Source organism: Danio rerio, chromosome 13 (assembly GCF_049306965.1).
Source record: "Danio rerio strain Tuebingen ecotype United States chromosome 13, GRCz12tu, whole genome shotgun sequence".
NCBI classification, from domain to species: Eukaryota; Metazoa; Chordata; class Actinopteri; order Cypriniformes; family Danionidae; genus Danio; species Danio rerio.
The window spans coordinates 13,971,142-13,998,392 of record NC_133188.1 but is presented as its reverse complement, the minus strand read 5'-3'; the positions used below and the strand labels follow the sequence as shown (position 1 = coordinate 13,998,392).

Sequence of the window (27,251 nt, the reverse complement as noted above, 5' to 3'; positions counted from 1 at the left end):
TGATCTAATGTGGCAATTAGATCTTAACTGTTCTGTGCATTTACACCATGGCCATATTTATCTATGTACAGTAAACACACAAAAAAACGACATTAACATTATAGCAGACACTGTAGAAAGCTCATTCCCAGCCACTAGACTTTTCTGACAGGGTATTCCAGTGTCATCGAGTGTCAGAATTTTGTGGGACTGCTACACAGGAGTTATTATTATGGATTAAAGATTTTTAATAAAGAAATTTAGTAGTTTTTATTTAAGCGTTTTTCATGAAGCATGTTTTTCACACAAATGATGATTTGACAAAACTTACTAATTTGTAGATCTTCTTACTTCCGGGTGCAACTATGCGGCCGTTGTAACTGGTGAATTCTGGGAAATTTTCTTACCCCTTGGTTTCGAGTATGGTGCTGAAAAATCTCATCTAGAATGGGTATCTACTCTTTCCCCTTAGCCCTATGCCTTGAAGCTAAAGTGAATTGGGACATCCCTACCCCTTCAAGTGAACACACAAAACAAGGAGTAGGAGTAAAGGGAAGGGCTAAGGGGTAGAATTGGGATTGGGCCTAAGTGTGGTTCAATAACCCTTTATCAATCAGTGGGGACCCACCCTGGAGCCAGGCCTGGGGTTTGGGCTTGTATGTGATTGCCTGGTGGCCAGTTTTATCCCACGGAGTTCGGCCGTATATTGTTTCCTGGAGTTGCCTATAGTGAGTGGCAGTGGGCTGGTGTGGACTTTCTTATACAGTAGCTACCCAACTTAGTCGTTATTGTCTCAAAATTTTTTCCCCATAAGCAAGAGGGTTGCAGATTGGTAAATTACTTTGTAATTGTTTCAAAAGATCTTTGACAAGTTGTCTTGGACACTTAACAAGTCTAAAGAGGTAAAGAGAGAGGCAGAGCTGTCAGCTAATCAGTGGTGAGTGGTGAGTAGGGTCTGCTGGTAGAGGAGAAGGCCAGACAGATTTGGCAGACCCAAGTATATTGTGAGGGTCCTCTGGGAATGTCTGGGTGAACCACATGTCAGAGGGATTTTCAACTCTCACCTCCGGAAGAACTTGACCAGATCATGAGAGAGGCTAGAGACATTCAGACAGAGTGGTCCATGCTTTCTAACACCATTGTTGACACAGCTGTGGTTTTGTTGTGTTGACAATCCATGAACCCGTTGGTGGACAATTGATGTAAGGGATGCCATCAAGCTGAAGAAGGAGTTCTAGCAGGTTTGGTTGCCTTGTGGGACTCCAGGGGCAGCTGATGATCACCGACAGGCTAAGGCCCCGTTTACACTAATGCGTTTTAGTTTGAAAACGCATAAGTTTTGCTACGGTTACGCCATCCGTCCACACTACGCCGGAGTTCTCGAGCGCCGAAAACGGAGCATTTCGAAAACGCTGGAGAGGCCGTTTTCATTCTGAAACGCTGCTGCTCCGTCTCAGTGTGGATGATGGAAAACGGAGACATCTGAAAATGGAGGCGGGGCTGCAGACATTCGCCTCTCTGATTGGGGCTTTTCCTGAATATTAAGTAGCCTACACACACAGTTTAGTCCTGCATTCTCTCCTTGTAAATTCAGACTTCGCAAGTTTGATCAAGACTGCAGTCTCTTCTTCTCAGTTTGATATGGACAACAGACTATACCGAGGACACGGGTAAATCTTTAATGGGAACAGTGTACTTTATAACTTCATTCACATCACCCTGGCTACGTTGTTTCACTTTCTCAACAATAAAATGTAAACATGATTTAAGGAACTGCCTATTTTCATTTTAATATTAGCAACTTAGACAGCAGAAATGTTGAGGCGTCGTGCTGCATGAGCGTCATCTTCACTGTGTGGATATTTATAACAAAACGGAGCCGATAACAACTGCCTCCTTTCAATTTCAGTGAAAATACGAAACATACCCTCTCTTTTGCTGAATATCAGTTTTAATAATGGATAATGGCCATTATAAAAGTATAACATACAATAAGTTTATACATTATAGGAAATAAAGGCAAGCGATTAGTCAATATACAGAATAGGCTACGTGGTTACATTAATCATTAACTTATCTTTGCGCTCAGCCAAAACACGTTACCTGAGAACAAGTAATAGATTCCAATGACCAAAGTCAGGGAATATGTCGTTAGATAAAGACAACAAGATGAATGAAATATCCCGTTTAATAAATATAGTGAGATTAGATCCAGCGGGAGATGCTTGATGAGAAGTCCGACTAGCAGAGCTCTCATCTGGACAGATGGGCTGCAGCGCTTGCCCGAGAGTGTCTGTGTGGTCACGTGATGTGCGTTTTCAGCGTTTTGGTGTGGATGGAGAGCAGTTCAGGAACGCTGGGTAAAACGCGAGTGTGGACGAGGATCGTTTTCATTCTAAAACGCCGTTTTAAAACTAAAACGCACTAGTGTAAACGGGGCCTAAGTGTGCTGTAGGCTAGGCAGTTGTGGAAGCAAAAACATGGACCTACAAAGAGTTTGGTGCGTCCATGGAAGAAAACTGCCAGTTAGCCTCAAAGTGATCTTGGCAAACCATCCATTGCCTAAGGAGGGTGAAGCAGTTCTACACCAGCACTATTTGTCGTGAAAGGGGGGAGCTGTTGACATTGACTGGGGATGTTATTGGACAATGAAAAGAATACTTTGAGGATCTCTTCAAACCCACTGACACAACTTCTTTTGAGGAAGCAGAGATCGTAGATGCAGGGGTTGACCTATCCATCACCCAAGCTGAAATCATTGAGGTCGTTTGCAAGCTCTGTAGTGGGGGAGCAGATGGGGTGGATGAGATCCACTCTGTTTATCTCAGATCTCTGGATCAGGCACATACACACATAGGGCTCAACCTGTGCAATGCACATGCCCTTTTTAGTCTTGGATAGAAAATGCCCTTCCAAAATGATCAAAAGTTCCCCCGCGACGTGACACATCCTCCGCCTCGCCCTTCAGTAGGCGCACGACAACACTGCTCTTGAGTGCCCTCCCTTCCCCGCTTTACAGTACGCGCGCGACAACACAGCTGATCAGAACACGCGCTACAACACCGCTCTTCAGTACGCCAAAGCGAAAAGCAAATCCAAAGCCATGGTGCTCATCTGGAAAAAGGTGGCTAGCCACCTCCAGGTTGGAGGAGAGTCCTTGCCCCAGATGGAGGAGTTTAAGTATCTAGGGATTGGTGCAGCAGCAGCAATAGTAATGCATTCAATTTACCAGTTTGTTGTAGTAAAGACAAAAAAAAAAAAAAAAAAAAACTGAGGAAAAGTTCTTGTTTTAATGGTCAAAATGTTCCTACTCTCACCTATTTTCTTTGGGTCATGAACAAAAGGACAAGGTCTCGAATACACTTAGCCAAAATGAGTTTCCTTTACAGGATGCCAGGATGCACCCTTAGAGATCACCTAGAAGGAGTTTGAAGTCGTTGCTTCTCCCCATTGAGAGAAGCCAGTTGAGGTGGCTCAAGCATCTCATTCAGATGTTTCGGAAAGGCAGGAGGGACTATGTCTCTCAGGTTGCTTGGAAAAGCCTTGGGATTCCCTCATGACCTGGTCCCTGATTAGTGGCAGACAATGCATGTGTAGAGTTTAAATGGCTTAAGGTTTAATCAAATTGTTTGAGTTATCTTAACCTGGGCTTTATAGTATATCTCGATGCTAGATCAACGAGTACACCTGCCAACTGTACAGTGTGGTATATATATACCATTCATGAACTGGCATTTCAATCAAAAGATTGTTCTTTGTTTAAATAGGAAAGGTACTGATTTTTATAAAGGACAAGTTGTGATGGCATGGTGCTTTAAAAAATAAAATTTTGAAAACTGACTACTGTAGTGATTATGTGCAAAAAGTGGTGCTTAGATGGCCATTTTCTAGTCCTGTTTCATCTGCAGTTTAGTATGCAGTGCATTGAAGCCAGAGGGGAATGAAGAGTGTTGAGCTTTCTTCACAGTAACCGCAGGGCCACAGAGCAACAAATCAAAATTTTGTATCAAAATAAACGCATGTGTAGCCAATCACCTAGCTGGATCCTCATGCTAACTGTACACCATTGCCTATTTTACACCGGTGTGCCCAGAGTCTCTAAGATTGTCCTATTGATGTTTAGAAGAAAGTGGTCTGGTTTTAAATAAAAACCACGATTCTTGGTGTATCATCAATGGTTGGGTATAGAAAAGGATTTGGGTCAGCAATTTTCAGGTACAAGACAAATGTGTATCTGAAATGAATCTTACCCGGAGCCATGTATTTCAGATTTCACAAAAATGTAGGTTGTAGGCAGTGGTTCTCAATCCTGGTCCATTGTAGCATATTTTTATGTTTCTCTTACTGCTTCAGAGTATTGTTCCATTGATACGTGCCCTGAGAAGTGGACATTGAATTAATCAATCAATTGAATTAATTGAAATAACTGCAAACAGTAATGCCGTGCAAATCATTTAGTTTTATTTATTTATTTTTTAAAAATTTTTTATTAAGTCAAACTCAATAAATTTGAGCATGCAGGGGGTAAAAAGCAGGGTAAAAATACATGGTAAACATCAGGAGAGGTGTTTTTTTCTGGATTGCTTTTTAAAATTGTCGATTGGGTTTAGGAAAGGGGATGGGTGGGGAGATTAGTGCTTTTGAAAACACACTGTAAAAAATCCAACTTGCAAATTGCTAACTCAAATCAAAATTGTAAGTTGGGTGGACATATTTTGAGCTCAGTGTTGAGTTTACTTTTGAAAATGAGTTAACTGAAGGTTTAAAACTGGTTTGTTCAATGAAAGTAAATACTTAAGTTGAGCAGACTTTACATTTTGAGTTCTTCACTGGATCATCTACTTCCCGTCTTTGCACATGCTCAGTCTGTCTTCGGGTGCCATTTTGCACGAGGTGTCCTCTCACCAGCAGCAGCTGCCATCTCCTGATTCAGGTAAGCTTTGTTTCAGCTTTATTATCAAAATTAATCTAAATAGCGTGCAAATCTAAAGTAAAATGTTATGTTATGTTCCCAAAAAACTAAGTTACATCGTGTGAAGATCATTTCTGACAAGCTCGGGCTAACAAGCTAGCCACCTGTGAAGTTTGCTTCATTTGAAGGACTGTTTAACGTTAATTTGCTTCTTAAACTGGAGGGAAATGTAGTGAAATATTGTTGTTGCAAACAGACATATCTGAGCGGCCGGCCACCACTGTATTGTTAACCCTGTTGTGTCTGTATTAAAACAGCAATGCGATAACATTAAAACCACTTCAAAATAATATTTAGCATACCATTTAAAATATACAGTCACTAGTAGTGTATTCCAGGAGCTTGTGGTTTTTATGATTATTTATTTGGCATACATTAACCATTTATGAGTTAAGTAACATGTATGTATGTATTATTTAAATCTTCTCTTTTTATGTTTGCAATATTTATTTTATATTGAGCTTTTTAAAAACATCAGTTTAATTTATGAAAACAATTTGACCTGCAATGTTACATTTTTATTTACTTTTTTATAGGTTTGGAATGCAGTGTAAGTTTTGCAAATTTTTAAACAGTAGCTGAGAAGTTACACTACAGACTACATCGCTATCAAGGACCATCCTGGCAGCAGCTTTGTTTGTTCGCAGACTGCTTCTGTACTTTAAAGACTGTAGGTGCATTAAAATCACATTTGACATTAGCACATTAACAGTCTGCTGCAGTTACTGACTATTTGATTTTTTTAACCTCCTGTATAGCTGATGTCCGAAAACAGTGGCCTGCATGTTTTTGGGAGTTTAGGCAAGTTTGCATTTGAGATTATTTATTTCAAAATGTATAACCCTTGTTCACAATTCATACTATTCATTTTTTTATGGTCTGTTTGTAGGTCTATGCTGAGTTTTACAGGATTACTCAAACCAACCTCAAAGATACCTTCTCTTTTTCGGATGAATACGCTATCAAGTTTTATGGATCATGTGGTGGGCGATATGGAGAGATAATAAGGACCGCCCTGGACCAACTGGACAATCAAGTAATTATTTAGCATTCAATCATATCACTGATTAAAGGGGGGCATATTAAACTTTATGGAGTTTACCATGGAGTTTCTCTTTTTGTGTGCAATATTGGAATTCATGCAGGTAATTAATCTTTGAAGTTACAAAACAGTTTGTTCCCTAAAAGAAAAGTTTGTAGCACTGTTTTCACCTCTGTAAAGGATGCTACATTTTCATCACTTAGTCTTTAGTAGAACAACCATGACTGAGTCCGGCTGACCAGGGAGTGAAAACAGGTGCTGCAACAATAATTATAAAGCAAATTTCATTTTTAATAATTAAAACATGTTGGGAATTTCTGATCAAAATGACTAACCTGTGAATAACCATAATTAATGCCCTTCAATTGTAAAGTGGTGCCATCTGGTTTAATGTGACAATAGCTGATGACCTATGGCAAGCCTTTTTAAGTTTTATTCTATAGCCCGTACTAGTATCTATTTTCTTGTTACTAGTACTTATATTTTAGATACTAGTATCTTTTCCATTAAGTACTAGTACTTATTTATTAGTTACTAGTACTTCTTTATTAGATACTAGTACTTATTTATTAGATACTAGTACTTATTTGTTAGTTACTAGTACTTATTAAATAGTTGCTAGTACTTATTTATTAGATACTAGTACTTATTAAATAGATACTAGTTCTTATTTATTAGTTACTAGTACTTATTTATTAGTTACTAGTACTTATTTATTAGATACTAGTACTTATTTATTAGATACTAGTACTTATTTATTAGTTACTAGTACTTATTTATTAGTTACTAGTACTTATTTATTAGTTGCTAGTACTTATTTATTAGATACTAGTACTTATTAAATAGACACTAGTTCTTATTTATTAGTAACTAGTACTTATTAATTAGATACTAGTACTTATTTATTAGTTGCTAGTACTTATTTATTAGATACTAGTACTTATTTATTAGTTGCTAGTACTTATTTATTAGATACTAGTACTTATTAAATAGATACTAGTTCTTATTTATTAGTTACTAGTACTTATTTTAATAGTGACTAGTAACTATTCTGTTGTTACTCGTAATGAATTAAAAATTTTCCCATTCATTTCTATGGGATCTCTAATTGAGATATCAACTATTCAGTTTTGACTAGTATGTATTCCAGCTGTGACTAGTGCATATTTTTATCTACTAGTAGTTAATCATTAGGTACTAGTACCTATTACTGAGATGCTACTACCTAATTAATAGATACTAGTACTTATGTATTAGATACTAGTCCTTATTCATTAGGTACTAGTATCTAATTAATAGATACTAGTACTTATTTATTAGATACTAGTACTTATTAAATAGCTTACTAATGTTTATTCATGTAGAGTTGATGCTTAACGGATAATCAATTCACTATTTGCTAATGCTTAATAAATGATTCATTTTTATAAAAGTGTTACCTGAAATGTTTTATAAATAGAAGGTATTTAAATGACTGTGTTACTGACATTACTACCTTCAGTTTCCAAATTAAGTTGCTTTGCCTTTGCTTTTTTTACCTTGCTTTTTGGAGATGTTTGTGATTTTGCAGTAAAAATTGTTTTTCATCCTCTTTTTATGTTTTTTTTTACTGCAGGACACAGAGCCAGATGATATTTGCACAATAGAGATGGAGATGGACATCCTTAGCACTGTTGAAGATGATGTTGCCACTCTTCAGACCAACCTAAATGTAAGGTGCCTGTCTGTGGTTCTGGAAGAGCAAATCGTGCTGAAAAAGATCTTCCGACAGCTGTTGTTCTCCTCTTTGGTTTGATTAATTTCCTCATTATGAACTACCCCAAAGAACTGAAACACATCTTTGAAACTATTCAGAAAGTGTTTATTGGCCTTGATCCTCAGTGCTCAGCAAGAGTCCAGTATTTCAAAAACAAAATGCATTTGTTTGTACACTGAAATTGTGTTACTCTTGGTGTTGTCACGAAACTTAAATTCAGTTTTGATTTTACATTTTCAAATTTTAAAAACATCCATTTCCCACCAATTGATAGATTGGCTGTTGTGTTCAAGAGCTCAACATAAATGACTGTGATTGGCTGAGAAGTTCACCATTTCACTGCTCTTCACTGATGTTCATGGAGTGCAAACACACACACACACACACAAACTGGAGTGTTTCAAAACGTCGCATAGTCGATACATCAGCGTAACACTTGTGTCAGCTTATACACAGACCAGTTGATCAATGTGAAATTCTTAAGTGTCCCTGTATCTGCACTCAGTAAACAGCAGTGAGTTTGGTGAACTGATGATCTTCACGCCCAATCAGTCTTTTCTGTTGAGCATGTGAACACAATGGCAATATAACAGTGTTTAAAACATGGTCAACAACGCTCAAATGTTAGCAGGAAATGGACGTTTTTAAAATTATAGAACTGATGGGTAACAAAATTAAAATATCGTGACAAAACTAATTACTCTTGCACTTTGAAAAAAATGTTGATAGTGCAAGCATTTTAAATATTACTTTTGCTTAACTTATATATATATATATATATATATATATATATATATATATATATATATATATATATATATATATATATATCGAGCACTTAAAAGGCAATATAGGATTTGAGGATTTACCTTTTTGTTGCCTCTTTTTCTTCTCTGGACTGCAGTACATTTCATTTGGACAGAAAGCTGTTTGCAGAATTGTCAATAAATATATTCTTTGATATTGTGTTTTATAGTGTGTTTTGTAATCTCTTAACTTCATACTTAGAGTCATACAGGTATTTGTTTGAGAAGCGCAGATATAAGATTTCCATAAAATTATTAATTAAAAGATAAAGATTAAATCAACTTAAAAAATTAAGGCAACCAGCTGCACAGCTTTGAGTTAACTGAACTTCTGTTAAGTTGTGCCAACTCATTTATTACAGTTTACTCAACCCCTGTTTAATTTTAGGCAAACTCATAATGACAAGTTAAATGAACTTAGGCTTGAAAGTTGTCATGACTTAAACCAGCCATTTCAGTCAACTTAAAAAAATAATTTGGCACAACTTCAACCACTGAAGTTGAGTAAACTCAAAATTTCTTTGCAGCCGGTTGCTTTAGAATTTTAAGTTTACTCAACTTTTTATTTTTTACAGTGCACTATTGGTTGGGTTTGAGAAAGGAGGAGGGTGGGTCAGTCAGTCAGTCAGTCAGTCGACAGTGGTCTCTGGTGGATTTAAACAAGAAGAGCAATCACGAATGGCACTCGCACGAGAATTTTGTGATCTTAAAAAGCATACACAGCAGCCTATGGTGGGTTCGCAAAAACAAAAACTGAAAAAACCTCCTGGGAGGTATTTGACGCTCATATCGTTATGTTTTTAGAATGAGCCTGGATTGTATTTAAATTAGGTGTTAAATGCGAGAGACATGCAAAATAAGCAGTGCGGGATACAGTCAGCTATACAATTACAGATGTCAAAGTGCTCTTGTATTTGTAAAAAATGTAAACCAGTAAAATGTCTGGTTCAGATGTTTTGTGCAACTGACTGACTGATTGACTGGCAAATCGACTGATCCCCCACCCTCCCCCTTCCCTAAACCCAACCAATATTGTTTTAAAAAACACCAATTGCATCTCAAGTCCACCAATGTGTGTCGAGCTACCGGAAAAACTGATAACAGCGGAAAAGCTGTCCATACGGAGGTAGAGATAAAAGAAACAGTGTCATACCGCCCTGTATCGTTAATTTTAAAGACAAAATGTAGTCATGCCTTTCTCTGGTTTTGCAAAATAAGCAGTGCGGGGGTCGCAAGGACTAGGACTGAGAATCATTGAGCTAAGGGATGTGTCAGGCAAGTCCCATTTGAAATAATTATCCATTGCTAGAGAAACGAAAACAAGTAAAAACCAGAAGAGGGAGAAATTATAGAGAAACAGGAAGTGCAATATTTCTTTTCTTTTTAAGGATTCAGAATGCTTACAAAAGAGATTCAGCACAAATCAGATTGTTATATACAACATATAGTATAGAGGTGGCATACCGCCTCGTATCATTCATTTTAAAGAAAAAATACAGCCATACCTTTCTCTAGCTTCATAATTCGCGATCTTCAGAAAAGTTTGTAGGCCTGCGTTATCAGAATGAGCCTATGTTGCAATTGGTGATATTGCTTATAGATAAATGATGATCTTAATGCAGTGCTCAGAAAACTCTGTAGTTCAGCTTAGACTTGTGCCCTTGTCCTTTACACACTGAAATATCTCTAAATTCCTTGAATCTTTTAATTATGTTATTCAATTCACCTTTATTTGTATGGTGCTTTTACAATGTAGATTGTGTCAAAGCAGTTTCATATAAAAAAATGTAATAAAATAAACTGTTATGCACTGTTAAATGTAAAATATCCAAATGTCTTTCTATCTTTTTTGAGGAACATTGTTTTTAAACATTTCAATAATTTTCTCATGTATTTGTTGGCAAACTGTTGATCTTCGGCTTATTTTTGCTCCTAAAGGACTAGACTTTTCTTGGATGCTGCTTTTGTACCAAATCATAATTACAATCCCGTATTCACATCACCTGTTTTAAATCACATCATTATTTATTCTTATCCAAGTGATAACTAGCCCTAAATTGCTCCTGTCCCGACTTTACAAATAAAAAAAATACAAATAAAAAAATCACAGTGTCACAGTTTAAATTAAGAAAATGCTGCATTAAAAAAAAAAAAAAAAACTTTTACTGAAAACAGTAATGTTCTGAAATTGTTGAACTATATTAATAAACTGTCCATTTTCCTATCATGGAGGAGCTGGATTATTGGTGATTGGAGAAATCTTTCTGCTAATTTGGTGCTTATTTAATAATAATTATTAGTATTATTGTTTTTGAAATCTGTATGAGTTACGTCAACCATGTTACAGTTTTTCATTAGTTAATTTTTCATATGTAATAATAGCTTAAAAATACAGTGCAGAGCTAGGTATAAACTGATTACACATATAATCTAGAACCTTTGCTTGCTTAGTCCCAGGGCTGTTTATATCGAAGTTGATATTTTGTCGCACCATGTTGGTGTTTTTCTTAACATAATTGTTGGCTGTTGATCGTCAGCCCATTTTTCCATAATTTTTACGAGGAGGGTCATTAGCCCACCGCTCAACACCTGGAGGACCAGGACATACACACATACACTACAGACAATTTAGCTTACCCATTTCACCTATAGTGCATGTCTTTGGACTTGTAGGGGAAACGGAAATCTTGAACATTTAGCTTTGACTATATTAACGATATGGAATGGCCATGTAAACAAATTTATAGTCCACACATCTGAATTAAGAAAAAAAATAAGACTCTCAAATTAACAGTAGAATGACAGCAGTACCATGAATGAAATGAACAGCCATACAATCTCTATTTAAGTATCAATACTCATTATTGATTGTGGAAGTCTGAATAATAAAATCCGACCTGGAAGAAATAATATTGCTGTTTTCTTTTTTAGTATTGCAGAGATTGTTTCTATTTTTTTCAGCTATACATGTTTAATATAAATTATTTAGATTACTAAGTAGCTTTAAAGGAGTTAATATTTCAGTTAATTAACAATTTACATGTTTATTTAATAATTAATCACTTATTTTGTCATTTTTATGTTGCTTGTTTTACATGAGGGTTATAAGAATAAGACTATTTTTAAATATTGCATTTTAATATGACCATTTATGATTTCTGTATATATCTTGTTCTTTTATTTTTGTTTTTGTGAACCTGATTCTGACTGGCCTCCACCCAAACCCACACCTCTCCATCTTCTCCTGGGTGGCACTGCCCTGCTTACTGAGGGAATTTCTCAATGGGAGTTTTTTTCCCTTCTTCTTCTCCCCTTAATCTCTAAACAAGCACTTGGGTCTGTCCCGCTTTTACTCAGACAGTTCTAATGAAGAGAGGACAAAGAGAGGCGAGCAGCCCCTTTTAATTCATCTCACTTCACTGCTCTTTAATGCCTTCAAAACAGCACGTCTCTGGAGATTAAAGACTTTACCAAATCAAAGATATCGATATCAAAAAAATGCTGTTATACTTGGAGAGGTGTATACAGTACGTAATCAAATTAGGTATTTTTAGCACAAAAACATTCTGGTGGACACAGAACAATAGTGGTATTGTTTTCTGTGGTACAGAAACTACAGCTTTGTTATCTTCGCATCTTTCTGCTGTCTTTAGAAAATGCTCAAGCTCTTGTGCTGTATTGTAGTAGAAAAACATTATAAAATACAACTAATCTCTGTATAGCATCTTCAGTATGATGCTGCTGCTATTACATAACCAAAGACACTCATCATGGATTTGCATTGAGCAACTCTGTCTGGAGTATTTTTACAGTTATGATGGCTAAAATAAAACATTCATTTTTTTTTAATCAGTTTGTTTTTGCCAGACACAGACACTGTTTCGCAAGAAAGACTTCACTGTTTTCTAACAATAAAGTTCTACGTCAAAAGTAAAAACTATTCCTCTTTATGGAATAGTTGGAGTACAGAATTCTAAATCATTTTCAAATGCAAGGCAATCGTTGTTTTAATCCAATTTTGAATTTTTTATATTTTAAAAGTGTCCCGTTACATTTCTTTGCTACACTTTTCTCCATGATTTACAAAAGAAAATCTCAATCTGTGTAGCAAGTTGGTTAGGCGTATGTAATGATGTGATGACATATTAAAATACTCTATTTGAGGATCACTATGCAAACCCAAAATTATTTTAACGACTTCAAACATGTAGGTTTTACCCCATTGTTAGTAATAGGTTTTCAAACATTTAAAATATAATACATTATTTTTATTCTTTTATAATTTAATAAGGGGCGGTTCATTCCACTGTGGCGACCGCTGAAGGAAAATGAATGAATGAATTAATATAATAAGGGCAAATCATAATAAATATGATGTTTAATTTTTGCTTAAAAGGATCTGTAAATAATGGGGGAACATTTTTCTACCTTGATTTTGACCTTTTATTTCAATCATTACATTAGTATATAAAAGTGGTACTTGCATTTTCCTTTCCTTGTTTATAGAATCGCTTTTGTAAAAATGTATTGTGATCATTTCATTGCCAACACACACATACTGAAAAAAAAAAAAAAATCTAAACCTGAAGATATTTAGATTCAGTGCAAGTGTGTCTAAACACAATTACAAAATGTTTTTTTTTGTTTTGTTTGTTTTTTAGGATTTTTTATTAATTATTTTATTACTTGAAATAAATTGTTGCTAACTTTGTCAAGCAGTGCCAAAACAGTTGTAAATAAATTAACAAAATGTAGCACAAATCGCAGAAAGCAATAAAATGTAGTGGTTTTATCTGTGTGTAAAGATCATCACCAATGTGACATTGTAAAAAAACAAAACAAGTGAATTAGTGACATGATGACATTTGTTAATTCAGAACAGATCACATACTATATTTCTTTCCTTTGAGGACAAACTGCAAGGTACATAACTTAATATAAATAGTAAAAAAAGAGGATATAACAAAATGACTGAATTACAGAAAAAAATATACAATAGAAAGTAAAATAAAAAGGAGACAGGACTTATTTTAAAACTAGACAATACTGAATCTTGGCAATCAGATACCAAGGCAATCCCTCCAGCAAACTACTATTAACAGTCTAAAATGAAAAATCTTTTTAAATTAGTGCATGTTCACAAACTGGCACATAATATGGGCATCTGTGTAAAGACACAAATGATTTTTCACAGAACAGAAGGCGTTTTGACACTTAATACATCAGAATTCACTCATTTGGTGGATTTTTAACACTTTACAAAAAAATAAGTAACCAGTAGAACCAAAGATGGGTGTTCACCGTGTTACCACAGAATAACCATTTTTTAGACAACCAAAGAGCAATTTTGTTGAATATTTTTTAAATACATTTTCATTGTGTGAAGAACATTAGGTAACACTTTAGTTTAGGTCACACTTCACAGTTTTAAAAAACCATTTACTAACACTATAGCCTAATAAACTAATCAGCAGTTCATTAAAATTAAGGTAGAAGTTGAGTTTAGGTTTTGGACTAGATGCAGAATAAGATCATATACTTTATAACTGCTTATGAACAGGTAGTGTCTAATAATAGGCAGTTAACAAGCCAGTTAATAGCATGAATTGTGGCCTAAACTTAAATGTTACCGAACATTATAATAATGTAGCGAACTTTTCTTCACTGTAAATTATGATATGAAAACGTTCCACTGGTGTTAAAAGTTCTTCAAGAAACTATCAATGCCAATAAAGAACCCTATTTTTAGGAGTCAATGTGTGAATGTCGAACTTTAATGTTTTTATTGCCTGTTGCACCCACAAACAGTGTTGAAATATTATTTTATCAACCTATACGCGTAATGGCGGGTATTCACGAGCATGACAGATTTATAACTCCGTTCCGTCTCGAGGGTAGATGAGGCTGTTGACACTGAAGCTGTTATAGAAGTGTCCGTTGAACTGCGTGCTCTGGCCGCCGGTAAAAGAGTTATAGTACATTCCCCGGTTGACGTGCACGCTGTCCTGGAGCTCGGGCGCTCCACCTGCTTCAGGCCCCGTGCTGGCATGATACGGGCTCAAAGCGCTGATATTTCGGCTGGAAAGTTCGTTAACCAGTCCTAGAGAGCCATGTCTGCTGGTTGGAGTTGAGGATGAACCCAAGGCAGACATACTATTAAAGAAGTTGTTGAAGCATGGCGCGCTCGCGAGGCCTGCGGGAGACGCGCCTTTGTGGCTGTCAGTGGCAGCGTCCGCGTCAGGAGATGCGGGTCCGGTGAGGTGAGGGCTGTCGGTGGGTTTGATACCGGCGAGCTGTCGATCATCCTCTGGTTTTGTGTTACTAGAAACACCTGTGCTGGAGTCAGATCTGCGCTTCCTTTTTCTACGAAAGTTTCCATTGTCGAACATCTTTTCACAGTTGGGGTCTAGGGTCCAGTAGTTTCCTTTCCCTTCAAATCAAACGGATAGTTAGTATCGTAGCATAGATGTAACATTTGATGTTGTTTTCAGTGAATTTAAATGGTTTTAAAAGCATTTTTAAAATTATTTTGTACCTTATGTGGGTCAATGACAAAAAATATAAAAAATATGGCCAAAGCTAAGGAGAAATCATGTGCTAGCATAATTGCTATGAAATGTTGTGAAACTTAATAAGCTACTAATGTTGGCTTTGTTTTTGCTTTTTGTTATTACTACTACTACTATCATTATTATTATTATTATTATTATTATTATTATTATTATTATTATTATTATTATTATATTTTAATTATAGGGCTGTTAATTTATATTTTATAATTTGAATAAAACAGTCAAATGGCACAACAACAACAACAATTAATAAATACTTGTGTGTACATTTTAATTATTTGTTTCCCAAAAAAAGTTGGAAACAAGTTCAGTTTTCCCTAAAATTTATAGGCACATTTTAACAACGATATCAAGACGTGTTCTACTGCAAACGTGCTTTGAATTATACAGTAAATAACAAAAGAGTTTAGGGTTATTAAAACATAATCACCTAAATTTGTCATATTACAACAAAATGGACAATTGAATCAGAGCAAAAACATTTACAAAATGGTATACAATCATTTTTTAAATACTGTAATTTAATTTTAACTTTAAAAAGTTAGCCTAATAGTTGGTAGTTCACTACTGTGTCATGATCTTTTCACCCTCGAACAATCTATCAAGGTTCCAAATTAACATTCTTTTTAATATTTGTATTATTATTTATTATATTGTGTATTATTATATTATATATTATTAACATTCCAAATGAACATTTTATTTGAATTCATATTTATATTTTCTTGCAGTTTGGCTTGTTATTAAGAATGACTGAACATGTGAATATATGACTTTTTATCCAGAAATTAACAGACAATTATCAAACAATTTGTTCTCAAAAATGTTTTGTATTGCGATTTTGTAAAACATAGTTTAAGAGTTGTCCTTAACATGCAATCTAGCAATTTTATTAGCTTTTGGCAGGTTAATAGCTCTTTCTTTCTTTCTTTCTTTCTTTCTTTCTTTCTTTCTTTCTTTCTTTCTTTCTATTTTGTTTTATTTTATTATTATTATTTATTTTTTATTTTTTTGCAAGACAATGATTTTTTTATGATTCGTAAAGTTTCTTCATGGAACCATCAGTCTCGAACGCAAAGGCGCAGCAGCATCACTCACCTGGATCGTCTTCGTCACGCGGCACTTTTTTAAAGCAGTCATTCAGAGAAAGGTTGTGTCTGATGGAGTTCTGCCACCCCGCTTTACTCTTCTTATAAAACGGAAAATTATCCGCCACATACTGATAAATCTGGCTCAGAGTTAACTTCTTCTCGTGCGCGTTCTGTATCGCCATGGCTATGAGAGCCGAGTAGGAGTATGGCGGGCGCACGAGCTTTAAAAGTTCCTCTTGACTCGCGATGGAGAGCCAGCCTAAATCCGGCCCTGCGAACCCGGAGGAGTTGCTCAGGTATTGCCTCTGAGAGCCGTACGCCGGCGGGATGAATGATGGGCTGTTGTTTCCGTGTATGTAGGACGAAGAGGAGTTGACACCGGGTCCATTGAGCCACAGGTAAGGGTTTGGGGTCGCGTAGTCCCCCAGGCCGTATCCGGCTGGCCTCTGCGCCGCAGGTAGACTCTGTTGGTGGTAAACACTGAAGTTGTCACAATACACGGCCATATCCGAGGTCTCGTGCGCGCTTTTTGGCAATTGCTGGAGATGGTTGACAGCAGCGTTATTATTAGAATGGATCTGCGCGTCGATGGTGTTCATATCTCCAGTGCCAAGAAGGCAAATGTCTGGAGCTCACGCTCTCACTGTAACGCACAACACTGTCTCTGACTGCTCGGGTTAAAAGCAACAAGTGTCTGCTTTTGTTTGACAAGTTTGGCCATTTATACACCCAAGTGCGGCAAATACGGTGTCTAATCTTGTCTCTTTCAGCCAATAGATGACCGTCTCCTCCAAGTAGGTGTGGCTTTAGACTGGATTTCACGGAGATGATTTAAGTCATTCATAAACACTGATAGAAAGACTGCAAGGCTGGTTACATGGGAGAAAACTCATGTTGAGATATTTCGCAAAAATCAGTATTAAAATGCAACAGGTATTTGGCAAATTAATTTCCCAAGTTTGCTTTATATTGTTGACAGAAATATTTCCCTATATGCGTAAAAAATAAAGCAAACAAACATAACACCACAAAAAGCGTTAACAAAATATTCTACATGTAAAATGCTGTATTTGCTAGCATTGCACAAAAATGTAAGATAATTGTAAAGAATTTAATTAGCCTATAGTCTGAAATAGATATAAATAGATCTAAAATAGATTTTAGTTATTTATTTATTTTAATTTGTTAAAAAAAAATTTATTGAAGAATTAGGCTATATATAATTCGGGATTTCATGATGTTTTGTTATAATCTACTGATATGATCTTACACTATAAAAAGCGATTGTTAAAACAAAGGGCAAACCTGTTGCCTTAAAAGTGACAAGTTGATTTTACTTTAAAAAGTGAGTAGACCCATTGTAACCTGGAACTGTTACGTTAATTTAATGTAGGCTAATTTTATAACTATGCATCGTTCATTTACTTACTAGTTTTAATGCAACGGGTTTGCTCACTTTTTAAAGTAAAGTCAGCTAATCATTTTAAAAGCAACAGGTTTACTCACCTATTTCAAGTCAACTGTTTTTGTTTTTTTTTTTACATTGCATGGGCTACCGTACCAGCTGTTTTTCAGTAAAAACAGTTATCAGTTTTTAGAGCGACAAAATGTGAATATTGATAACTCAATATAGAGAATAAAGATAAATCTTTTCCCCCTTATTCCACAAGTAGCTTAAAAATAAAAAATATACAAAACATTTTGACGAAATTTTACTTCTGTTGTCCATCATTATAATGTTTATAAATCTAATCATGAACGATTTTCTGCTTTCTTAACCAATTGATGATAAACCAATCTTTCTTTCTTTCTTTCTTTCTTTCTTTCTTTCTTTCTTTCTTTCTTTCTTTCTTACTTTCTTTCTTTCTTTCTTTCTTTCTTTCCAAAAAATAAAAATTACAGGCATATAGTGCATTTGTAAATTACGATAACAGGAAGATAAGGCGTCCAAACAGAAGTTCCAAAAATAATTGAATAGCCTATCAAGTTGACGTTAATCAAAACTTAAACTGAGAGAACAAATGTAATTTATTAGCAATTAAATATCTAAAATAAAGAAGCTAACAAAACTTGGTCTATATATGTTAACAGGCTATTATCTAGACATATATTTAGATTTTAACATAATGTTCTCAGCAGGTCAGAGGGTCTTCAGTTTTTTTTTCCATCCATCGCAGGAGACTGCTTTGTTGCCTGCATTACTGCGCCACCTGGTGTTCAAAGCAGATAAGTGAACTGGTACTGGATGTTTCTTGAAAAAGTTAAAATACTCGCATCGTTTACTAAAAAAAAATTTAATTCTGACATCATTTATCAAAGCTCCCACCATGGAACACTACGTCACCTTAGAATTAGGTTCTATCTGACATTTTTGTCAAAATTTATTTATTGACATTCTTATTAAATGACAAATTATTTACGTCATGGGACTTTTTTTATATAAGTTGAATTAAAAAAATCAAATGTAACACATAAGCTGTTTGCTATGGAATGCAAAAACTTTAAAGCTCAATATCTCAAAATCATTTAGAATGCAGATAGAACCTTATAATTCCAAGATGACGACTAATTTCAGAAATTAAAATGATAATACATAAATAAATTTAAAAAAAATTCAGTAAACCTTTTTGAGCTTAAATTTAATTATTAACAACAGCATATAAATGCATTTATATAAATTTATTCACTGATGTAATATGTACAAAATAAAAAGTTTATTGTAACTTAATTTATTCATCATTTGGTAAAAACAAATAATAATAATAAAAAAAATAATAATGATGATGATGATGATGATGATGATAATAATCATATAAATACATCATTTAAAAAATATATAATTTCAGTCACGTATTTCAAGAACTTGATATATCTCTCTCTACAGATGATCAAAGCTATATGGTTACCCTTTTCCAACATTCTTCAATATCCTCATTTGTGTTCAACAGAATAAAGTGTTATAGAAGTATTACAGTAAAATCATAACTCAGAATCATGTAAGCCATCTCCTTAAATAATAATTTAATTTTTATCAATTTCAACCCTTTCATGGATGAATTATGGAAAACATTATTTAGAAAAAAAAGTACTTTAATATGATGGTGAAATTGAAATGCATTTTCAGTTTTGCAAAATGAATTTGTATTTAAAAATGATCAAACTCTCCACATGGGTTGGACACCATGCAAAGAAATAAAACAGGACATAATTTCTGTACAGCATGCAAGACATTTTTTATTTTGCATGAAAACCCTAAATAGTTATTTATGTTGATATATTTGTTACATTTCTGTTTTAATGTAATATAAAACATTTCATGACAAATTTAAAAATACCAAACTGAATAGATGCAATAGCAGTAAACAGAAATCAAACTTGAAATGCAATCTCTCCACCATTTAATGAAGTGCAGATGTGTAGACAGTTGGTTTTGGTGTTAGCCATCTTGGATTGATGATGTCATCAAGTATTATATTGTTATATTTAGCCAGATTTTTGCCACAATTTCATTTTTAAATTCAAAATGAAAAACTGCAAATTAAAGTTCTAAACCAAATGGTTATATAATATAATATTATAATATATATATATATATATATATATATATATATATATATATATATATATATATATATATATATATATATATATATATATAATTATATATTTCTCAGAGATGGGTTGCAGCTGGAAGGGCATCCACTGTGTAAAAATGTGCTGGATAAGTTGGCGGTTCATTCCGCTGTGGCGACCCTGGATAAATAAAGGGACTAAGCCGAGAAGAAAATGAATATATATATATATATATATATATATATATATATATATATATATGTATGTATATATATATATATATATATATATATATATATATATATATATATATATATATATATATATATGTATAAATTTGTTATATAATTTTTATGAATTTATTTATTTAATTGATTGATTCATCATTCAAGGTTGAGTTATCAAGATTGAGTTATATTTTCCAAATGGTGCTCGCTGCAGAGCCATTTGAGCAGAGCTGAGCTCCAGCGAGGGGGAGCATTAGCTCTCGCTCCTCCTCCTGTAAGCTGTTTTAATGCGTACACCAACCCCACCCCTAACCCTACCCCCAGTGACATCACCCGTAGAAGAAGTGCAAAAAAGTTGGAGCTCAAGCTCAAGCTTCCCCTCGCTGGAGCTCAGCTCGCCCAAATGGCTCTGCAGCTCATATTTTCAGTAGTTGCTCGTCCCAGTAAAAATGTTCACCACTAGATGGCACTAGATCCATTCAGAAACACTGCAAATGTTTCCGCTTCCATATGTGAGGAAATATTTCCATACTAAGATTTACAGATTCTGTCAATTTATGTTAGTATGTCAATAAATATTATTTATTGATTTATTCAACCATGTATTTCTAAGAACAAAGATTTTGTAGTCTATTTTGGAAAAATGACCCACTATAATAGTGGACTATTGATTGATTGATCGATCTACTGATTGATCGTTTTCTTCATTTGATTTGCTTTCATAAGACTGAAATTTTTGCTATACCTCAAGTATACCAATGAGTCTAATAGGTAGTTTTTAATTATCAGTAACTAACTCCATTCTTATGTGTCACAGTTTTTAATCATTTAGGATAATTAGTTTGAATTTATTTTTTACGCCCAAATAATTCCCACGTGCTAATTAATAAAGTAAAGATTTTTTTCAATTCATTTTAAAACATCTAATTATTAATAATACCACTAACCTTTGTCTTTTCCATGACAACAGTACAACTTAAAGGCTTAAATAGGAAAATTATGTTAACCCTATCCCTAAACACAACCCTCACAGCAAATTGTGCAGTTTTACTTTCTGGGAAAAAAAAAAGAAAAAAACAAACAAACAAACAAAACAAACAAACCCACACTCTGTCACAGACAGGCCAGGTTCTCCTCAATCATCACAGTCACCTCAATCTCACATGTCACCGTCACCTGAGTTTTGATTAGCCCCACACCTGGGGTCCGTTCTTCGTACGTGGATTACTCAGTTAGCTGGATTTGGATATTGACGATTTGACACGATCCAGGATCGTTTCGTTCTTCAAAGCTGATCCGAGAGTTGTTGTCATGGCAACAGTTCTGCTAGGTCAAACCTGGGGTCCGTTCTTTGTACGTGGATTACTCAGTTAGCTGGATTTGGATATTGACGATTTGACACGATCCAGGATCGTTTCGTTCTTCAAAGCTGATCCGAGAGTTGTTGTCATAGCAACAGTTCTGCTAGGTCAAACCTGATCGGGAGCAGGTTCAATTCATATAAACAGGATTATATCAGGTCAGTTCAAGCAAAGATAATACAGAAAGTGTTCCGAATTCTGATATTTTCTTACAGTAGTAGTTATATACACTTGGGAAAAGAGTAAATATTTTTTAAACTATATATATATATATATATATATATATATATATATATATATATATATATATATATATATATATATATATATATATATWWTTATTATATTATTATATAATATATATATATATATATATATATATATATATATATATATATATATAAAGTTATAGTTATTAATAAAATAAATAAAGTTATACATATTAATAAAACGTATGCAATCTGCACCCTCGAAATGAAAGTACAAAGACTGCCACCTGGTGCTGCACAGAGAAAACTTATTGATATGAACTTTTTAGATCGCTTAGTACAAATTGTGTATAATAAACATGCACAATATGTGACTTTTTTTAAAGCAATAATACATTTATGCAGTTATGAACATGTTTTGATAGTTAATATGCTGGTGATTTGATGCTTCACAATAGTTGCAGACGCCTTTATTAATATATCAAAATGCTTTTGTAAACAACCAGTTATTCTTTACACCGATTAAAAAAAACGGCTACTATAATAAAGAAAATCTTTTCTAAATGTCAGGCCCGGATTAAGAACTCAGGGGCCCCTGGGCACATTATCTTGTAAGGCCCCCTACCTGGCCGCACCCCTATAGTTGAATTTAAAAAGTAAGAATAATGTAATAATTTTTAAATAAAATGAATCTATAATTTGTTGCCCACATATTTAAATAAATAATATATAGTACATATGTATTTATAGTCTGCAAAGATTTAAATTATTTTTCAAAGCATTAAATAAAAATACTAATAAAACTACATATATATATATATATATATATATATATATATATATATATATATATATATATATATATATATATATTATATTATTATTTTTTAATATATTTTAATATATATATATATATTTTTTTAAGGGTATTTTAGTGTATTGCTTTTACAAACTTATAAAGCATATTATTGCCATGGCATATAACGCACAATGCTTCTCCAATCCAGTTCTATGAATCTGAGTTCTATGAATCTGAGTCTTTCATAATACAAACACTGGTTTACTGTCTCTCTCCTCCTCTCCCTGTATTTTCTCTACTCTTCTCGTCATGAAGACTTGATTATAAACCTAAAAGTATCCGAAATCACAGACACTATACCTCTTCTCTCCCCTCTCTCTCCTCTTCTGGGCCTTTCTCTCTCTCTCTCTCTCTCTCTCCCTTTCTGTCTGTCTCTCACACGATGAATCCAGTCCGCGCTGCGCTGCCGTTAGCCTCCTCCGCCTGGTTAATGCTAGCTACTCATCATTTAAAGTTAACGTCTTCTTCTGTACCCTCATTCTCCTGATCACGGGTCTGTTTAAAGAAGGTGTGTATGGAAAATGCCTCAATAAAGATGCCTCCTCTCCTCTTTCTCTCGCGTTTGCTAAATCCACTTGTCCACTCATTTGTGATCTATTACAGATATAACGTTGCACTACAATCCGCTCAGTTTAGTGCGGGTTATTACAAAACTAACGTTTCCGCACTTGACCAATAACAGCATTCTGTTTAGTTAAAGAAAGAAAGGCAATTTAAATATAATAATAATATTAATATGTGATCGCGATTTTTTTGCTCAGAGGAAATACAGTTGTCTGAGCAATATAGTTTTTGAAGAGAGGGAGGCGCGGCAGGCGCCTATAATAAGGCTAAACATTATTAAATACCCACGAGACACTTGTGACTTTATATCACATTTGCATTATTTTAAAAAAATGTTTCTTTCCTGTTAAAAATAAATATATTTCCAATCTGTTATGTAATGGGGGGAAAAAAGTTGCACGAGTTCAACTGATGGTGGATTCGAACCGATGTTATGTTTAATCGCGTCAAAAGATGATGCCGTGTGCCTTACAAGGTGCGCCACTGCAACTGTGTTATTTTACCGGTCCTTACTCATCTTGTCTCTATCAAACAGGCATCGATGGGCGTAAACCCTGAATAGCTTAGTCCAACTAGATGCGCTATTTGCAATTAGCCTAAAAAGACACTCCGAAATTGTCTTTTTTTCTCCCCCCTCGCAGGGGCCCCTAGTGCGCACGGGCCCCTGGGCCTGTGCCCATAAGGCCCATTGGTTAATCCGGCCCTGCTAAATGTAGAACTAAATACATTGATATGCATTGAAATACATGATGAGTACACTTGACACATGAAAGTGTAAAGCCTGCAGCTCACAACAAATGTGAAAAGTTATTGCGTGTCATATTTAACAAACGGTTTACTGCTAATTTGATGTAATTTTGCTCACATGGATAATTGAATATTAATCAGATGATGTCATTACGCTGCTGTGCCGTCAGCCAATCGTTGCATTGCTGATCATGATTTCGAGGTTCGATAGATCTGTCCTTCAATACACACGCAGCGATCTCAGATCAGTTTATCCTGACATTCTAATCTGATTCGCGAACTTGTTTGAAGAACCAAATTAGCGAGAGATCAGTTATCAAGATTAAAAGATCCAGGATCTGCTAAATCATCTTAGATCATTTAAGCGAGGTACGAAGAACGGACCCCTGATCGGGAGCAGGTTTAATTCATATAAACAGGATTAGATCGGCTTAGTTCAAGCAAAGATAATACAGAAAGTATTTACCGAATTCTGATATTTTCTTACAGTAGTAGTTATATACACTTGGGAAAATAATACATAATTTTTAAATATATATATAAAGTTATAGTCATTAATAAAATAAATAAAGTTATACATATTAATAAAACTTATGCAATCTGCACCCTCGAAATGAAAGTACAAAGACTGCCATCTGGTGCAAAGAGAAAACTTATTGATATGAACTTTTTAGATCGCTTTAGAACAAATTGTGTATAATAGAAATGCACAATATGTGATTTTTTTAAGCAATAATACATTTATGCAGTCATAAACATGTTTTGATAGTTAATATGCCAGTGATTTGATGCTTCACAAAAGTTGCAGACACCTTTACCAATATCAAAATGCTTTTGTAAACAACCAGTTATTCTTTATACACCGATTAAAAAATGGCTACATTAATAAAGAAAATCTTTTCTAAATGTAGAACTAAATGCATTGATTTGCATTGAAATACATGATGAATACTCTTGTCTTGACAAATGAAAGTGTGAAGCCTGCAGCTCACAACAAATGTGGAAGGTTATTGCGTGTCATATTTAACAAACCATTTACTGCTAATTTGATGTAATTTTGCTCACATGGATAATTGAATATTAATCAGATGATGTCATTACGCTGCTATGCCGTCAGCCAATCGTTGCATTGCTGATCATGATTTCGAGGATCGATAGATCTGTCCTTCATAACACACGCAGCGATCTCAGATCAGTTTATCCAGACATTCTAATCTGATTCGTGAACTTGTTTGAAGAACCAAATTAGCGAGAGATCAGTTATCAAGATTAAAAGATCCAGGATCTGCCAAATCATCTTAGATCATTTAAGCGAGGTACGAAGAACGGACCCCTGTACGTCATTTCCTCAACCCCACATACTTCATCACCAAGCTCCCTTCAGTGTCCGACCTTGTTGCATAATGAAGGACTGCACTCTCCACACAGTCAGTGCTATCATTACGATTGAAAGTTCTCACCTCTTGTGTTTTCCTGTGATCTCCAATGTCTGCGTGGTCTATCCTGGTTCCCTGTTTGCTTGTCGTCGATCCCCCTGTATCTGGTTACCTGTATTCCTGTTCCTCCGTATGCATCCTCTAGTCCTTCCAGTTATTTCAGATCCAGCCACATCCATCCTGTTATTTATCAGAGGCGTAGTGCATATATTGTATTTTTCATTCATTCATTTTCTTTTCGGCTTAGTCCCTTTATTAATCCGGGGTCGCCACAACGGAATGAGCCGCCATCTTCTCCAGCAAGTTTTACACAGCGGATGCCTTTCCAGCTGCAACCCATTTCTGGGAAATATTGTATTATAATATATTAATGATAATAATAATTCATTTTATTTGTAAATGGCGTCTTTCTGGACACCCAAGGTCGCCTTACAACAAGCATCAATAGCCATACCAGAACAAAAAAAAATAAATTATAAAATGGTAAACTAAATTTTAAATACATGTAAGAAGTTACAGCTACAAAAGACACATAGTGAGTATAAAACAACATAAAAAAGATAATCAAAAGAAAGCCTGCTTAAAAAGATGGGTCTTGAGATGAAATTGAAAATGAAATTTAAAAGTGTGAAGACTATCACTGCTCCTTACATCCAGGGATAGTAAGTTTCATAGCCTACGAGCCATGGAGTTATAAGATCTGGCTCCCATTGTGCTTAATAGATAGCGCGGTGGCACCAGGGAGAAAGAGTTGGCAGATCTAAGAGTGCAGGAAGGAGTATAGAAATGCAGAAGTTTGGTGACATAATTAGGAGCAAGATTATAAAGTACCTTGAAAGTGAAAAGTAATACTTTAAAACAGGGGTTCTCAACTGGTTTGGCCATGGGACTCACATTTTTACATGGTCATCAAGCCTTGACCCAAATTTTTAGGAACTATAATACAATTTTAGGAATTATAATTAATTTGTATTTATTTGTCAACATACACAAGTAGTGACAGATAAATCATAGGAAAATCACCAAGATTTACAAATAAACAATATTTTATTGCTGTCATTTAACAAAATATATCAAATTATAGAAATATTACAAAGTAAAAACGACTAATACTGTAAAAGTGGTTAGGGTAAGGAAAGGTTCAGTTACCATGAACTAAACTGTTAATAAACCATGTTGTCTGGTTTCTAAATGTCGTTTTAATTTAGTGCACCTCACTGCTTATGACACACTGAGGCTTTAAGTCTTTTTTGCCGTCAATTTATGTAAATCCGTACTTTACATATTCAGGGTCGTACTTGCGGTTTGACATATTTGTTGCTATAATTAAATGAAATTTTACATGTCAAACGGTAGGGTTGTCGTGCTTGCATTTCAAATTAAAAGTCAAAATAAGTTTAAATTCCACTTTTGTTGTATTTCTGACCACACACTCTGCGACCCACTGAAAATGTTCCTGGGTCTCAACCCACCAGTTGAGAAACACTGCTTTAAAATCAACATGAAATTATGCTGGAAGCTAATGAAGCTGATAAAGAAGTGGTGTGACATGCTATATAAGTTTTTTTTAGTATATAGCATAAGGCCCTATCCCTAAACCCAACCCTCACATGAAATCTGTGACATTTTTTTCATATGACATTAATATTTTGAGATATTTTGAATTACAAGGCATGTAAGTCCTTATAAACTACCTCAGTGTACCTATGTTGTGATGAGTCAGAAGGCATTGAATCCATTTGCAAGCTTTATTAAAAGCACACATATAACAATAACAAAGGGACAATCCAAGGTACAGAACGAGGGACAGGCAATAGTCAAAGGCAGGCAGATATCTTACTGGTCAGAATAACAGGCTGGAGATCAGGGGCAGGCAGATGTCTTTCTTGGTCGTATAATCAAGCACAGGGTCAGAAACACAGATCAGTCCGAAACATGGAGTATGGAACGCTCAGAAATGACAGCAGGGCAAATCAAGACTTCGCAAAGAACCAGAGCGTGAGTGTGGTATATATACACGTGAGTTAATGAGCTGCACCTGGACCGCAATCAGTGCC

General features: G+C 34.8%; 2 protein-coding genes across 3 annotated transcripts in view; one reads left to right on the top strand and one right to left on the bottom strand.

Moving 5' to 3' along the window:
• The window catches only part of pimr47 (Pim proto-oncogene, serine/threonine kinase, related 47), a 149,646-nt gene that overhangs the window by 67,755 nt on the left and 54,640 nt on the right, over positions 1-27,251 (top strand). The window lies entirely within an intron of this gene.
• Positions 14,314-16,895, bottom strand: foxi2 (forkhead box I2). The gene is made up of 2 exons (NM_198916.2): positions 16,226-16,895; positions 14,314-14,985 (listed from the first exon to the last, which is right to left on the bottom strand). The coding sequence occupies exons 1-2, from the start codon at positions 16,815-16,817 to the stop codon at positions 14,426-14,428; spliced, it is 1,152 nt and encodes a 383-aa protein (NP_944598.2). The 5' UTR covers positions 16,818-16,895; the 3' UTR covers positions 14,314-14,425.